This window comes from Perca fluviatilis, chromosome 18 (assembly GCF_010015445.1).
Source record: "Perca fluviatilis chromosome 18, GENO_Pfluv_1.0, whole genome shotgun sequence".
Taxonomy (NCBI): Eukaryota; Metazoa; Chordata; class Actinopteri; order Perciformes; family Percidae; genus Perca; species Perca fluviatilis.
This window is the reverse complement of record NC_053129.1, coordinates 24,206,422-24,224,821: the sequence shown is the minus strand read 5'-3', so window position 1 is coordinate 24,224,821 and position 18,400 is coordinate 24,206,422. Positions and strand designations below refer to the sequence as shown.

Here is an 18,400-nt window from a genome sequence, read left to right as displayed (position 1 = left end):
AAATTTAATGCAGATAATTAAGGAGACATCCTATTAGGTCAGTCTAACAAAACTTATCACTAATTGTTTCAATATTTACCCACAAACACCATAATATCCTCTTTTGCTGAGACGTTCTGAGGCCAAAGACAGGGAACATAACAGTTTCTCTGCTGTTAATCTGCAGAAGCTTCAGGTTCGGGTTTAATGAGAGGGAATTTTAGCACAATCGTAGCAAGTGTCTTACTCTGAGGGTGCTGTTCTTAATTAGACTGTCTATTGATAGCAGAGCAGGCAAAGCTTTTTCAGCTTTTTCCAGGTCAGTGGTTGTAGAAGAGCATTGATCCAACAGAGCACATGGCCGCTGACACACAGACACACAGCCTAATGGACGGACTTGTTTAGTAATGGATCAAGGTAATCTTATCAATATCTCTCATTAATAGAACAGTGGTGCTGTACTGTATGTTTGATAGACTTTATATTGTGTAATAATGGTTAGCTCTCTCCCCCCTGTCTCCGGTCTTTATGCTAAGCTAAGAGCTTCCTGGCTCTAGCTACACACATAATGCAAAAACATACTTAATGCAACAACAACAAAAAGTTTCCCCAAAATGTCAAACTATTTATTTATGGAAATAAGGTATTAAATTAGATATTAATTAATATATATTCATGTTCTTATTGATAATTCCACAATCTAAAATCTCTTTCTATTTCAAACATACAGTGTATTTTTTTTCATAAGCATAACTATTTTGTTAATGAAAGATATTGATACAATCACCGTAATCCCTTACTCAACCAGATTGCTAAACTAATTACCTCCTGGCTGCAGCTCCATACTTGGTATTGATCTTTTCGATCTAACTCTCACTGAGAAAGTGAATAAGCATATTTCCCCAGATTTCTAACTATTCTTTTAAACTACAGACATTGAATATATTAGTTTTAATTCAATATCACAGTGATATTTTTCTTTCCTTTTGTAGTTTGCTAACCTAACTGGCCATAGCTGCTGTTACAGTTTCACAGTTTGTGGGGCTTCGTCATATCTTCTCTTTTTTTCTCTCTCTCTCTCTCTCTCTCTCTCTCTCTCTCTCTCTCCCTCTCCTTATTATTTAATCATCTCCTGATACATATGCAATCTGTATCATGAAGACAGCTTTCAAATACTGAAGTGTGCATTCATATGGGCGTACCGTAGCTCAAATGTTCATCAATATTCAGGTGGTTGCATAATTGCATCGAACGACACCTCTGCTAGTCTTTACACAGGAGGAGTGAAAGAGAGCGGGATTGGCAAGTAAGTAAAAGCAGTTTGACAGAAATGAAATGCCACATCCCACGCCAGGTCAGGTGGAGTCTCCTTAGTGTAAGGCCCTTATCAAAAACATATGTTAAAAATGAATGCTTGTACACAATATGTACTGGAAATTGAAGGCCCATTAGTCTTCTAGAATATGTAACAGGAGAAACCACAAAGTGCAACATTCAGCATTTCAACTTGTGATATGTGTAACAATGAACAATAATAGTCTTTCCTGCATTATTCCACCACAAAAAAACACTGCAAAAGATGTATTAACCGTAATATATTTAACATGCCAAGCCATTATGATCTGTTTAGATTTCTGAGCAAAAGACCACAGAGGAGACCTTCAACTTGTCCTACCTACCTACAGTCTTTCACAGAGTCTTTCACTTGGATCAGACAGCGTTAATATACTGTATAGTGCATCTTGTCATGCAGGAGCCAGACTGTTTCCGTCCCCAGGGGTATCATTAGTGCCGCATAGGTTTGAGCCATGACTGGGTGGCCTGCTGTGCGCATGCGTTAGACTTGGGCCCCACACCGCGGCTGCTTTAGCCCAGCCAGCTCACAGGACACCCAAGGGGCCACCTTGTCTGGTACCAGGGAGGAGCATCAAGCCTTCAGCACACAGACATATCTCTATATCATTTTCTCTCCACTCCATCCTGTTTCCGCTCCTGTTCCTCTCCATTGTGCTGCCATTTCTTACCATTTTCAGACTTTCCAGACAGGCCCAGGTCTCTTCTATGATGAATGTCTTTAATAATCTCTTTTCAATCTCAGTAGGAGGAGAGGGGTGGGAGCCAATTTAGAACTATCACCCTGACGGGAGCGACTGTCAGCCCATGGCTGCCCAGAGGTAATGGTGCTGAAATGTATTCCTGCTACAAGCGCAGAGGTGGAGATAATTGGTGATGCTTGCTTGCTCAGTGGTTGTGTTGAGATTTCCCTCGCCAGCTAGTTGTGTCCCTGCCTGTCTGGGCTGAGCCTCTGCAGGAGCCACAGTTTCTGCATCCCTTACTAAGCCTGCAGAGCAGACTTAATGCCACAGCTGATCAGCTCTGGCCATGAACAAGTATGGCCGCTCAGCTTTTACTATGGCAGTGTGTTTTGTCTCTGCTCGGCCTGCCCTTCTCATCACATCAGCTCTCTCACCGGTCAACACAGATCACGCTGAACACTGGACGGACAGGAGGTCAGTTTGATGGTCCTCAAAATGACCAAAGCCACTGTAAGTTGTGAATGAATTACAGCAAAAAAAACCTAGCATGGAACACATATTAAAGATGGCAGTGACAGAGAGCAGGCCGATCCCTTCCACACAGGGCAGATAAATCTAAAACACTGGAAGAAAAAGTAATTTTCTATTTCCACTCTGCGCCATTTATTGTTTTTACCCTACAAAACTGATACAATGTGTCAGTGAATGAATAGCTTAAATGAGCAGACCAGAAAGCCAGACCTTAAACTTAAAGTAACATGCTATCAGCAGGAACACTGCCTCTCTCTGCTGCTCGCTGTTTAAAGCAACACGCAAAGCAGCGATTGATTTCAGATTGTTGGAAGCATTTTCATAGAATCACTTAACCTGTTTCCATCCTTGGGTCTGCATATTGGATATTCGGGTATAGAGCTTACTAACTGTGTCTCGTACCTTAGCCGAGCCTGTCAATAACGGCTAACAGGTGCACCTGTGAAAAGCCAAGATGAGGAAACAGCGTCTCATCAAATGCAGCATCAGTAATCCATCTCATGCAGAGACACTGTCTTGTCAATGACCTGTGGGGTTGCTTTCAGAGAACCACACTGTGCAATCAAATGAGAATGGGCTAAATTGAATAAAGGCCAGCTCATTCTGGAGGTGTAGACAGGTTTCCTGGGATCCCTGCAGAACACACATTAAGGTCTGCAATAACATCAGTCAGACGGCATTTACAGAAGCACAAAATGCATACCACAAGGGCGATGAGCGTCTGTTTCAAACAGGAAGCCTATTTGAACAGACAAAACCAGTTTAATCTTTACAAAGCATCAACCAACAGCTCTGTGCTGGATAAAATACTTCAGGAATCTCAACTCTACTGTAGATTTACACTTTAATCTACAGTATGGCTTTACTTCTTGTTTGTTTGGAGTGGATGTACCCAGGATAATATTTCTATAAGGATGTGCTACTCGGGAGGGAGACCAACTGACCTCAATACATGTCATTATCATACCACAGTTTTCTGTCAACAGAGCCTGTCATATCACTGAGTGTGTGCTCCACCAACTCAGTCACACAGCAAATGGTCACTGTAGCATCGTGCATCAGATTCACTGAGTTGTTATATCACGAGTGTTGACTGTTGACAGACTTTATGATTGAACAGATGAAGAAGTAAGCGCCACCTACAGAAATCCCTAACTTCAACAACAGAAACTCAACAGAAAAAGACATTGTGGTAGTAGCTTCTGGGAAGTGCAGTCCAGGTATACCTAGCTTAAACTAATGCAGTCTAACACAACAGTCCTGCAGGGCTAACATCAGCATGCTAATATAGATAGATAGATAGATAGATAGATAGATAGATAGATAGATAGATAGATAGATAGATAGATAGATAGATCTAGACACGGAAATTTGTCTTACAATACAAGCTCCAACAATTCTAACACAATAAATACCTGAAGACAAAAAGCTAAAAACATGTAGGCATCATTAAAAACATAAATAATTAATTAATATGAGGGGGGCCCAGCACTGCAAGAGTGGTCATAAATAGCCATAAATATTATTAAATATTATTAAAGTTATTACAATTCATCCTGAGGGGAATATGTTTGCCTGCACCATATTTCATGGCAATTCATCCAATAGTTGACAACATATCATCCTGGACATAGTGTATATCTTTTGTATTTCAGTTGTTGAGACATTTCACTAAACCCAAAATGTTGTGTGGCGCTAAAAGTTATTGAGATAGTTCAGTATGGATGGAAGTGGTGGAAGAACAAACCAATATTGCCATAGAGTCACGCCACCAGCATGACTAAAAACAACCTGAGCTAGGGCTGGGCAATAGATCGATATTATATCGACATTGTGATATAAGACTAGATATCGTCTTAGATTTTGGATATCATAATATCGTGATATGACATAAGTGTTGTCTTTTCCTGGTTTTAAAGGCTGCATTACAGTAAAGTGATGTACTTTTCTGAACTTTCCAGACTGTTCTAGCTGTTCTATTATTTGCCTTTCCCCACTTAGACATTATGTCTACATTACTGATGATTATTTATCTAAAATCTAAATGTGAAGATATTTTGTTAAAGCAACAATTGTCAACCCTAGAATATCGCCGCAATATTGATATTGAGGTATTTGTGAAATCTGATTTTCTCCCTATCGCCCAGCCCTAACCTGAGCTTGTCCTCCATGTGAACAATTGACAAAGCTTCCGTACATCAATGTGTAAAGCTCCAGTTTATTAAAAAATATACTTAATAAATGTTCCCAAGATATTCAGTATGCAGGTATCCAGACACCCACCAAGGTAATGTTGGCCCACATAAATTCCTTTCACAAAACACATACCTACAAGTTTCTGGCCGCCAACCAAGGAAACATATTTAGAGCAAATTGCTTGTCAAGAAGATAAATGCAGCAGCAGAGTATGAGAGTACTGTTTCCCCGCTTATGTTTCAGTAACTTTTCTTGTGGCGTCCATTTCCCTTTTTCTCTCTTTTTTTTTTTTCTTTCTCTCTCTCTCTCTCTCACACACACACACACACACACACACACACACACACACACACACACACACACACAGAAAGGGTGCCAATTATAGTAAGTGTGTGATGAGGTTTCTCATACTGAGCCCCATGCTACCTTTGCCTCTAAGCCTTTGTTATTAATTATATCTTCAACAAGCCTACACAGTTCTTCTGGTGTCAGCACCCAGTATCCATGGCAACAGCCAGTTGGTCCCGGCTCTCAGGGATGCATACACACACTCTGCTGCCTGACAAAAACGTGCCTCGCTGCAAAGATACTCTACTGACAAGATGAATAACTCAACTGTAGAAAAATATCATAAAAATATAATAAATCCTGCCCCCATAGCATTAAGCTTTAAGACCAACAAGCGTCCCCTCCTCACAGTCTCCAGGCAGGAAACAATATCCACTGCCATTACTCTAGTGACCAAATAGTTTAAAGTGCCTGTTGCTAAAGGATTGGGGGAAAAAACCTGTGACGCATCTCAGAAACAAACAGCAAACTCTAATGTAAAGCTATTCCAATATAATTGGCTGATGCAGACATACACAACTACTGTTAAATTAAATAAATACAACAGTAATATACTTGTTTAAAGGTGTAATTGTGATGAAAAATCTATAAAAAACATTGTTAAAAAAAGTGCCTGTTGCTAAATCGAAACATTTCACCAATACAGATTACACAAGTTAAATAGAATAAAGAAGGCATTTTAATAATGTATCATATTTTATAAGATCTTAAACCAAACAGTATATACAATTGTTAAATTAGCTCAACCTCATCTAGCATGTCAAATTAAATACTTAGCTACACAACAGCAGGAAAACTCCACTAATCTGACATTTAATCCTATAACAACACTTTTCTACATTGAGTACTTTTACTTTTGATGCTTTAGCCTAAGTATATTTAGCTAATTGTTTATATTTAACCTGAAAGGGGGGACTTGGGGAGTATTTACAGTTACTCCAGCTATATGTGAAAAAGTTGTATTAAGAGAACGCGTCTGTGGCTCCAGCAGGAGCTGAGCCAGACCATAACAGTCTATGAGCCAGACATGATCAATTGACTCAAATGATGTCAGTTGAGTCAGCATGGGTTGGGGCCATAATACAGTCAATGGTTGGGGCGATAGACTAATAATATACAGTCTATGGTTGGGGCTGAAGTCTACAAGTTTAAAAGACAAACAAATATGGACGTGTGGAGTTAGAAAGAAGTGCGTTTACCAGACCTCTGTGTGGCCTATAGGCCTACCCGCTCCTTATCTCTCCCGTTAATAATAAGTCCATGATTTCTCCTTGCAGATAGCGGCTCCGGGCACAATTAAATGCTACTATCATAAAACCAAAACACCAGAATCTCTGAGCCCTTTGAGTTGCATTGTGGGCAATGTAGACGACTGGTACTGTCTATGGTTTTGACCACACCAAGCCCCCAGGAACAGCGCCATGTCTTAAAGCAACTATGGGCTTAGCGGCCAACGGTGGAACTGAAAGAAAGTTAACTGGCGAAAGAAACTTGGAAAAAGAAAAGAAACTTCTATATTTTTATAATTTTTTTTCATTTATTTATATTTTATTGTTATTATATTAAAAAGTATTATAATTTATTTATTATTATATTTTATATTATATTTTATATATATTTGACAAGGAAGACGAATGCGGGGATTCTGCTGCATCAAATGCTTTTTTTTAAACAGATTTTCGTGAGCATAGGAGTGATATTAAATCAGAGGAGTAGCCTACTTTTTTAGTTACATTGTCAATACTTTTACTTGTAATGGAGTACAAAATGGTATTTTAAGTAGGCCTATTAGTAAATAATCTTTACTTAATAGGCTACTCTCCCTTTAAAAAAATATAGCTATTTCTGCTATATAACGTTAAGGCTATAGGCTTATATAATGTGATATTAATTTGCCAGAAATATAGGTTTCATCTTTGACCCAGCATTAAAATTAGTTCTGTTGTCAAATGTAGCTTTTTTTCATCTCAGGACTATTGCTAAACTAAAATCCTTGCTCTGTCGTAAGGACTTGGAGACTGTTATTCATGCTCTTATTTAATCTTGTATTAACTACTGCAATTCCTTGTATTCTGGGAGTTGCCAATCATCTTTATCACGCCTGCAGCTTGTCCAGAATGCGGCTGCTATATAAATTGTTGACTGGTACCAGAAGGAGGATATCTCCCCGATATTGGCTTCTACTCACTGGTTACCGGTCAAATATAGAATCGCTTTTTAGGTAATGTTACTTGTTTTTAAGGCATTACATGGATTGGGCCCTTATATATTGCTGATCTCCTTACTGTATACGTAACTCCTCCAGGAACCTAAGATCGTCTAATTTGTTCCTTTTAGCTATTCAGTGTCGGATGAAAACAAAGGGTGATCGGGCCTTCTCCGTTGTGGCCCCGAGACTCTGGAACAAACTTCCCATTCATATTAGGTCCTCCTCTACTGCCGAGATCTTTACGTCTCGTCTTAAAACATATTTTTATTCTTTGGCTTTTGATTTAGTTTAGGGACATTAGTATAGAAATGTGTTGTTTGTATGATGTTCATTGTGTCTACAGTAGCCTATATTTGTATTGTCTTCCTTTGTTTTTATGACATACCTTTGTACAGCACATTGTTCATCCTAGGTTGGTTTTAAATGTGCTCTTAACTTGACTTGACTATTTTAGTCCAAGAAGCATAAACCTCAGATATTAATAATATCATATTATAAATATATCTGGGACCGCAGGATAGCTCATTAACTTCCAATTAGGCCTAATGTTAGTTCAGTGAATGCAGAGTGATTTGCATTTTATTCTTGCTGTGCTTTGCAGTGATGTTTTGGTACCTGGAAAAATAGGCCGAGTGGGAGCTCAGTTATTAAAAAAGGAGGAAATATAGGCTACCTCAAAGACGTTTTTTTTTTTTTTTTTGAGATTTCTGGTTTCATGAAATTAGTTTTTACACTTTACTTTGAATTCACTTTTAAGTCTAAAACGATCTTATTCTCCCCCTCTTTCCATTCTTCTGTAGACTATATACTTTAGAAAACGTGTCGCCCAGAGTGATAGAGAAAACTCTGTTCTCTCGCTATATGGTTCTGGTATAGACTACACAAAGGACAGGCTGTTCCTCCTGTCCTTCAACTGTCTATGGGAAAGTCCCAATCTAGTTAAACAGGAGCTCCCCCTTGTGGCTTCTTTCATCACGTACAAGATGAGAGTCGGTCTTCATCAGCTGAGGTTGGACTGACACTGAGGAACAGGTTTATTGACAGCAGTGGTGGAGTGTGACTAATTACATTTACTCAAGTACTGAAGTACACTTTTGAGGTACTTGTACTTTACTTGATTCTTTACTTTTCATGCCACTTTCTACTTCTACTCCACTACATTTCAGAGAGAAATATTGTACTTTTTACTCCACTACATTAATCTGACAGCTTTAGTTACTAGTTGATTTACAGACTAAGATTTTTGCACACAAAACGCATGTAGTTAATAAAGGATCTGAATACTTCTTTCACCGATGATTGACAGGACAGATCCACCCCAAGATAAGCTTCTAAAGTTTGATCTTTCAAATTTACTTTCACAGGGAAGTGACTCCTCACCAATCACGAGTTTGCAAACAAGCAGTTTAAAGCATTCAAAAGTATATTTCCCTCTGAAATGTAGTGAAGTACAAGTATCAAGTATAATACAATTGACATAATCAAATAAAGTACATTATTTTGAAATTGTATTAAAGTAAATGTACCTAATTACTTTCAACAAAAAAATTAAGAAGACAGGCCACTGGGATTCCTCCACATTCCTTTACTCCTCTGCACTCAACGCTTAAAAGCAAGATAGTAATCCTATTATAGAAAAGTGAATTGGTGCAAACATCATGGTATTGTGTACTTAAGTACAATGAATGCTAAACATTGCATGATCCGGCACTGAGAAACTTTACCACACGATATAAAAATGTACAAACAAGTGTAACTGGAGAAACCCTTGACGACATTTAGTTATGAAAACAATTACATATTTTTGCAACATGAAATACATCAAATGCAATCTGCAAACATTTACAGTATATGTAGTCAGTCCTATATAAAAACACTATAAGGTGATAGAAAAGTGTAGTTACAGTGTGCTGCCTGTCTGATATCCAGACACTTGAAAAGTGTAAACAACATGCAGAACATTAGTTTAAAAGTTGGAGGAAAACTATAAAGTTTTATACAGTTTGTGCACATCAACAGCAGAAACAGTAACAAAGAAAAACAGCATCACTGTTCCCTGTAAGCCATAGACATTCTACCCTCATAAATGTCCCTTTAAAACGAATTACTGAAATCAATATGTCCCATTAAATGAGCAAAGTTAATCCAAAAACGTTGGAAATTTTGAGTTGAAAAGGGCCGTTTCTAACTGGCTGGTGAATTTTAAATCTATGAAAGAGAAAGAAAAAAAAAAATACTACTACAGCAGATACATTCTCCCACCTTGGTAACACTGAATATACCAAGGACCAATAGCCAAAACCCAGATAAATAAATGTGTTTATCCTATAAAAGTGTAAAGAAAATGACAAACTCAAACGTAAACAATAAAAGTAATCTCAAAATAGTTAGATGAATCTGGTGTTTCTCTTCCAGAACAGTATCAAGTGAAATAGTGTGTGGCATCTAGTGCAACCACTCATCAATAATACTCTAGCTAGCCTAAAGAAAACAGTAGAAAATATTTTATAATATCCCAAAAAGTAGGAAATTTTGTAGACGCCATTACCAATTAATTAGCTAAATTCTACATAAATTCTGTTATTCTTTTAACAAATTAATTTCCTGAATCTCATTATAGTCAGGTGACAACGTGGTGCGTATTTCATTTTGCAACCATTTTTAGGTTATTCCTTTTTTGCAGGCTGCTCGATGAGTTTGCCCTTGTGGTACTTCTGTCCGATCCCGTAGGGGACGTGTGCAGATATGGTGCCCATTTCATTGGCCCCCTGAATGTGGAACATCTGGTCGTCAAAGTAGATGTGCGGTTTTATTTTCTGCAGCAGGGGCCCTTTAGGAGCCCCGGCCAGGAAGAGAGCCTCGTCAATCTCCAGGCCCCAGCTGCGGAGAGTCTTCAGGACGCGAGCCCCGGAGCTGGCAGCACTGCGGGCCGTCACCAGGTAGGTTCGGATGGGACAGTTCATGCGCTCGTTCTTGGCGTAGAATTTTCTCTGGAGCTTCCCCAGAGCCTCCAGGAAACACTTTAAGGGACCCTGAAAGAGCCAAAGAATTGAGTTTCAAAATAAGGAACTAAATAGTAGAGATGGCCCGATACCATTTTTTGCTTCCCGATACCAATTCCGATACCTGAACTTGCGTATCGCCCGATACCGAGTACCGATCCGATACCAGCGTGTCATATATTTTATTATGTTTTAACAGCTGTATACTACTATCCCTGTATGGATGTGATATTATGATATTATCTTTGTTGTCGGTCTGGCTCAGGTTAAACTCTTTGTAAAACATGAACAAACAAACAATGAATGCCACAGAACTTTCTTTTATTCTCCAGTTTGACAGTCAGTTGTAACGGAAAAAGAACATAAATAAACTACTTTAACGTAGATTTTCTTTAGGGGTTTATTACGTGGTATCAGATCGGTGCATAAACTCCAGTACTTCCCGATACCGATACCAGCGCTTTAGGCAGTATCGGAGCCGATACCGATACTGATATGGGTATTGGAACATCTCTAGTAAATAGAGGGAAGATGAACGTAATGCACAAACACACAAAAGGGCACACATGGAAAAAAGGAAGCCCCAGTTGATTTAAAACTTACAGCCAGTAGAGCAAGTTCCTCAACTCTGCAGACATTTTCCAGAGCTTTGTATCACCCATACAGGTGTTGTTGTAACAGCCAATAGATTTGGTGAACTCTTCGGTTCAGTTTGTTTGTTTCTTAGTGTGATTAATTTCTTTGTATTTCGCTGAATCATGTTTTATTTATTGTTAAGTATTTACTGTAAATTGTGGAGGTCCATAAGTCTCTAACTTCTCTCTCCTATCACATGGGTTTTATTTGTAATCTGGTTTTATGCTGTTGTATATATCTGCATACAAAAAACTAAACTATTCATATTAGACGAGTCCCTGGGGAATCCATTAGGACTCAATCAACTAAAGGGAGATACATTTGGATGGAAAACAATGATCGGCAGTACTTTCTATTTATTTTGGGTTTATTCTTGTTAAGGCTGAAAAGCTAGCGAAACAGCAATTCAGCCATCGGAGCACAATGGATACATTACTACGATCTCCTGAAACCCAGACTGAGGAACTTGTTTAATCCTCGTGTTGTCCATTTTATGAAACCATCCATGTTATTTTTGGGCACATTTTTGTTGAAAGGAACCCATATTTCAGAATGTAAATGGCAGACTGAAACACTAGATCTACAGTATACTATGAAGTAATGTAACTAAAGAAGAGAACTCTTAACAATCCGAAAAAACAAATCTACATAATTTCGAAAGAATGTTTCTGTAGCTGCGATTAGAGGGGAAGGATCAACACTAGATAACACAACTTCCTTATATAACATAAAGATCAATATAAGGCTAGTTTGTATACAGCCTATTCTGGATATACAGTCTGCACACAGTGATGGTGAAGTACACAGACACAAGCATTCGTTACCTGAGCGAGAGGTTTGTTCTCAAACGCCTTCTCGTGCTCAAAGAAAGTGTCCAGGCCGTGTTCCTTCACGATTATCTCTGACTCGTCCGAGAAGAGGACGGCGTCGCCATCAAACGCCACTCTCAGCTGAGTTTCGCTCAAAGTCTCCGTTTGTGTCATGAACATTGTGGCTGCAGCAATGCCTGAAGGAGGGGAGGGTTGGTTACAAATATGCTTTTTGGAATGGGCGTCCATCGCTATGTTTAATGGAGAAAATGTGACAACTCACGGCTGCAGGCTTCTTCAACTTCCTAATTTATTATTAATGTTTTAACTGCCACGTTAGGTTTGATTATTGATACCTCAATAAGTCTTTCAATGAAGACATTCAAATGTTATATCTACACAGTTCAGCCAACGCGGTTCCACAGCTACCACAACATTAAAGCGCCCATATTATGCTCATTTTCAGGTTCATAACTGTATTTTAAGGTTGTACCAGAATAGGTTTACATGGTTTAATTTTCAAAAAACACCATATTTTTGTTGTACTGCACAGCTCTCTCTCACTGCTGCAGATCCTCTTTTCACCTGGTCTCTGTTTTAGCTACAGAGTGAGACCTCTTTTCATCTTCTTCTTCTGTACTAGCTTTGATTGCACTCGCACATGCTCAGTAGTTCAGATGTAGATCATGTCACTAGCTAACTCTAGAGACAGTAAAGGAAAGCTGTTTCTCCAACTTTGGTCAGTTACAAGGCAGGATTAGCTGGGAGACTTCTAAATGAGGGCACACATGTAAGTAGTTCTTTGTAGTGATATTGGTGAACTTGTGTGTGTTGTAGCAGTGCTTTGCTATTGAGAACGACGTAGCATGGCTAGCGTTAGCATTAGCGTTAGCATGCTAATGCTAACGGTTAGCATGCTAACGAGCTAACGGTTGTGGTTAGCCAGCTCATTTCGGACTGTGTGACGTATCCGGTCGAGCCGATTTTGAACAGCTCACTAGGAGACTGAAGGCAGGACACATTCAGAAACTGTATCTCACTCAAAACAGCATGGATGGATTTTTTTCAAAGTTTATATGTGTGTGGAAGCACCAGAGACACAAAAGAACACCCCAAATCCCAGAAAAAGTGATTTTTTCATAATATGGGCACTTTAAAGTGCTCATATTCCGAAAAAAAACAATCACTTTTTCTGGGATTTGGGGTGTTATTTTGTGACTCTGGTGCTGTTTGATGATGATGCTGTTTTGAGTGAGATACAGGTTTCTGAATGTAACCTGCCTTCAGTCTCCGGGTGAGCTGTTCAAAATCTGCACGGTTTTCTACGTCACTAGCCGAAATGAAGGGGCTAACCGTAGCATGCTAGCGCTAGCATGCCAGCTCGTTCTCAATGGCAAAACACTGCTACAACACACACTAGTTCACCATAATCTACAAAGGAACTACTTACATGTCCCTGTTCTGCAGGTATTCCACGCAAAGTTGGAAGTGCGCCCTCATTTAGAAGAAGTCTAGTCTAGCTAGCTGATATGATCCTTACCTAGCTATGCATGTGTGAAGATGTTACAGCAGTGAGATGTCTCACTCTGTAGCTAAAACAGAGACCTGAACACAGGGTGAAAAGAGGGGCTGAAGCAATGTGCAGTACAACAAAAATATGGTGTTTTTTGAAAAGTAAACCCTGTAAATCTATTCTGGTACAACCTCAAAATACAATTATGAACCTGAAAATGAGCATAATATGGGCACTTTAAAAAGGAAAATGGTGAAAGCTTTCTTATTTCCTAAAGCAGTGTCCCAAAAGACACTGCTTTGTCTAGGAATCAGTTATAGATGTAACACTAAAGTCTTCACATTACTGACGCACTATCTATCTTTTTGGAGTAAGTGGATTTTTTAAAGATTTGTTAGTATGGAAATAGAATCTAACATATGCCTCCTTCTGTGATGACAGGTTCACCGTTGTGACTTTTGTTTTTCTATAAAAAAAAAAGAAAAATTCTCATCACAATTTGTCAGAGCCAAAAGTGAAGTCTACAAATACCTCGTTTTGAACAACCAACAGGCAAAAACATAAAGATACTAAATGTACAGATAAAAGCAGTAAATCCTCAAAATCGCGAAGCTAGAACCTGCAAATGTTTAACAATTTTGCTTGATAAGCGACTGTCATCGATTATCAACATTTTCTGTTAAACACACATCGCATTTGAATGTCAGGGTTTCATATCTGTTTGTTTTGTCTGTATTTAGACGACAGGGAGCCATAAATCATACGCTGTCTTCAACCAGCTCCTTCTTCCTGCACAGCGTGGGGTCGAGGTTTCCCTTAACAGTGTGAATGAGTCACACACAAGTCAACATGCAAGTGTGTAAATATCAGATACATCTCGAGGCTGCTGAAAGTAATATTAGGAACGTTATAGAAATCAGGGTTATAACCCAACAGCAATATCACTTACCTTCCTCTATGGCCTCTGTGACTTTCTCGGAGTCCTTGGAGAGGTAAAGGTTTGTCATGTAGGCCTTCAGGTAGCCTATAGGACTTTTCCCTCCGGTCATACAGAATCTCTCTATAGTCAAATCTGAAAGTATAAAAGCAAGTTGGAGATGTGTGGAGAAAGAAGTCCCACTCTAATTACACTAGAACAGCTCTTCTTCATTTCCAGTGTATAATGAGACTCAGTGCTGCTCTTGATTGCTCCTGTTGCTGCAGTGGGCGAGCCGCCACCGTGTTAAACAATTAACAATGTCTGCTTTAGCGTACCGTAGTGATTAATGCTGTTTATGAGGCGCACTCCAACCTGGGCATGGTTGTTAGTCATTAAGACGATGTCAAACAGCTCCTCGCTGTCTGGGTAGAGCTTCCTCAGTCGAGAGTTGACATTCATCAGCGCCTGCGTTAGAGGACGGATTGCTTTACATCAGAAGCCAGGATGTTACATCAGAGCGTTCAACACGAGGTTACAACACAAACATTACAACAATGTACTACAGATTTATTTTAGTGAAAGAGAACATCAAGGCATTAAAACAACACTGAAACAAAGAAATGTGTTTTATAAACCACCAACCCTTTCATCAGGGTGTTTTATAAGTCTGTATGGACATGCATTACACAGATGACTAAAGCCAGACTACTAAATTGGCCAGGCTGACAAATGGCACGATGTTAGCTTATCACGGATATATTGGTATCGGTGTATACGTCTGCTATTTAAGTAACAAGATATTAGAGAACAGATATGCTGAGGATATGTTTGAGGTAGTTTGTGATGCCTTGAGACCATTTGTCCACACAGAGCACTGATAAGTTTATTTTTCATGTGTACAATATGCCGTTATGCCTTACATATTTCAAATTCAACAGCACCACAAATTAAAGCTTTCAAATGGACATAAAGTTGAATCAACACATCTTTAAAACAGTTTAAATAAAACCTTTATAACTTTCATGAAAGTAGGATTTATTACAGGACTGTTGTATTAGACTTCACTTGTTTTAGCTCGGTGTACCGTAAACAAACCGGGAACTATATATATATATATATATAATATAGTTCCTGGTTTGTTTACAGTTAGAAGATGGCTGTGTCTCATGTTACATTGTTTTTTGTACACGCTGTGACTCTACAAATCACAACATGTAAATAGGAGCATGTTGGCATTATTTTGTCACTTTTGTCACAATTTGGAGCAGTAGGATTACTGGAACCATTCACCTGCATGTTCTGTGATGGACTGCTGCCGCTGGGGGCGCCAGGCAGCGTTACAGTACGCACAGAGATGAGAAGGGTATGTATCGACTTGTCTAACTCTTGGGGTTACGGTGAATAAGTTCCTTTAAGTGTAGAATCTGCCATTCAGAATCATTCAGAATACATTTGAGCGAGTCGCTCGAATGTATTCTACCATGTTGCGCCTCCATCTTTAAAATACATTAGCCAAAGAGGGACATACCTCAGCGTTTCGCACTTTTACACTCAGTGGCGCCGTGACGAATGCCAGGGAGGGGGAGAAGATTACTCAGCGACTGCCGGCAGATTTGAAAGCACTCACGGGCGAAGTCGTACTTCTTGGAATAACACGGCCACTGTAGGAGTTATAACGCGCTTGTAATGGGAGGGGCCAGAAAGTAATATTCAGTTGGTTGTCATATACAATTTCACCGCTAGATGGGAGAAATTTGTTATGGGAGCGGTTGGGTGTGTGTGTTGTCTTCCTTGTCCTCTGTGTCTGTCCATGTTGCTGGAGCGGCTGAAAGTAGGTCAAGGGGCGTGGCCGGGTGATCCACCTACCTGCACAGCTGCTGGCTATCCTGCAATCTCTTTCTGCTCAGCTGTTGCTGATTCTCTCATCACTGCTGCAGTATTTAGACCTGGTTGGAACCTGTCTTCGGCGCGTCATTTCGCTACCAAAGTGGTAACTTGGCTCCCAGTGAATCGTGCGCTTAAGTTTTTTGCCTCATGTTTTGTCTCCGTGCTCCGCTCACCTATGTTTGTTTTTGTCCCTTCATCCAGACCTACCACCACTCGACCTGTGCCTAACGACCGCTGTGCGCGCGGCGTTTCGCTCCTCAACTTTTCATCTCCTCGTTTGGATCCCTGTGAGAATTGTTTTTGGACACGCCACGCTCTGCCCACGCCGCTCCAGTCCTGTCTCCTCCACCAGCGCAGCTGACTGTCTCAGGCTGCTGAGTTTTTGTTGTGCCATTCATTAAAGACATTCTAAACGTTTTCCTCCGTGTCTGTGTGTGATACTCCGTGTTCTGGGTCTTATAGCCACAGCCATAACAAAATTATTACACAATGTAGCTTTAAATGAGGAATTGAATAAGTCAGTGACGAAGCTCCATCATATGAGAGGTGGATATCTGACATTAAAAAGAATGAATAAACAGATAATTAAGATGTGTGAAAATTAGGTGAGAAATAGTGTCTTTTTGATATAGGTTTATGATTGTACTGGATCTGATGGTGCCAAAACTCAAACACTTGCCATTACATGACTTATATACTCATGACTGAGGTTTAACAGGGCTTTACGTTTTAACACAAAAACTAGTCTAGATGTGCAGGCCATTATCAGGTTTTTGCAAAGCAAGTTTTTCCTGTCAGCATTGAGATTTAGCAATACATTTCAGGCACACCACCACACCCTGCAGCCACTTGCAGATGGACTCAGGCCTACCTTGACGAAGGGGAAAGCAACTCCTGGCAACAGAGGATCGCTTTCATGCTCCACCTGATAAGCCACGTACTTCTCTAATCCTTCGTCCTCATAGATTTTCCTCTCTGCTACCATGTCGAAGAGGGTGCGAGACGAGACGGCGATGGTGACGGCATACTGGGGTTTGGGCTGTTAAGTAGATGGAAAACATGAAATGTGGGTACAAGGCTAGGCTTGTCTAGCACTTATGAAAGCACAAATTGTATGCAAGAACCTATGGCAAGAACGTAGCTATACGTGAAGCTAAGACACGCTATGGTAATACAACTGTTCAGGTAAAATACTTACAGGTCTTGGTTTGTTTGTTTTGAGGCTGTCAAAAAACACTTTGGCAGCAGCCCAGTCTCTTTCCGCTCCGCTGTCTTCAGTTGGAGCTGAATTGTTTGGTTTGACTTCACACATTCTTATTAACGTTTGTAACTTACGTCGTAAGCCGGTAATAAACGCGTTTGAACGCAAGGCAAGCTGCAGCTTGTAACAAAACTTTGCGGAAATGTATTTTTTAAACCCCGGTGGGCATGTCCCCAAGCCGTGACGTAAGCAGGGCTCGGCTTCACTTGAACTTGGTTGGCTGGTGACGGATCCCTTGTCAACATATCTTGTGTCATTTTGGTTTGGGGCTGTTGTTTTTGTGCTAGGCCTCTTCCAATTAAGAAAAATGTTAATGCTACAGCATACTACTATATTTTAGACAATACTGTGCTTCCCTTATTTTCGAAAATTGCTATTTCATCACTGTAAGAAAACAAAATATATAGGAATACATACTCTTATCTTCTGAAATAAGTAATAACAAGTAAGTCATTTTGAGGCATACCCATATAATACATCTACCCTACTACATTTCAGAGGAAAAGCTTTTTACTCTACTATACATTTATCTAAGTTACCTTACTGTTCTTAATACTTTACAAAAAATGTTAAAAAATGCCTTGTGTAAGGTTTTTTTTTGTCTCTTGTCACATTTCATATACCATCATGCACACATTTTGCACTTGTGTAGGCTATTTTGTGTAGCCTGCCTAATTGAATGTTTCTTATATGTCTGCTGCTGCTAATCAAATCACTGTCACTTCGCCCTGTGACATGGTATGATTAATACACCTAGTCAGGAATATATAAACAGCGTACACCAGAAATATAATATAGTATATGATGTGGTGACAGTATAACATATTAACATACCAGGTATGTGCAATATACTATTACTATTACTACTATATTAATATCTTATATTGCCCCTGTTACTGAAATAGCAAATGCTTATACAATCTCTCTCTCTCTCTCTCTCTCTCTCTCTCTCTCTCTCTCTCTCTCTCTCTCTCTCTCTCTCTCTCTCTCTCTCACACACACACACACACACACACACACCGTCCACTCACTGGCACATGAATGAATGACATCCCTCCCCATCACATACACACA

The 18,400-nt window shown here is 39.6% G+C and overlaps 1 protein-coding gene across 1 annotated transcript; it reads right to left on the bottom strand.

The window, feature by feature from the left end:
- Positions 1-8,861: 8,861 nt before the first annotated feature.
- On the bottom strand, positions 8,862-17,496 carry nt5c1bb (5'-nucleotidase, cytosolic IB b). The gene is made up of 6 exons (XM_039781259.1): positions 17,264-17,496; positions 16,937-17,104; positions 14,514-14,643; positions 14,209-14,331; positions 11,762-11,943; positions 8,862-10,331 (listed from the first exon to the last, which is right to left on the bottom strand). The coding sequence occupies exons 1-6, from the start codon at positions 17,375-17,377 to the stop codon at positions 9,966-9,968; spliced, it is 1,083 nt and encodes a 360-aa protein (XP_039637193.1). The 5' UTR covers positions 17,378-17,496; the 3' UTR covers positions 8,862-9,965.
- Positions 17,497-18,400: the final 904 nt, after the last annotated feature.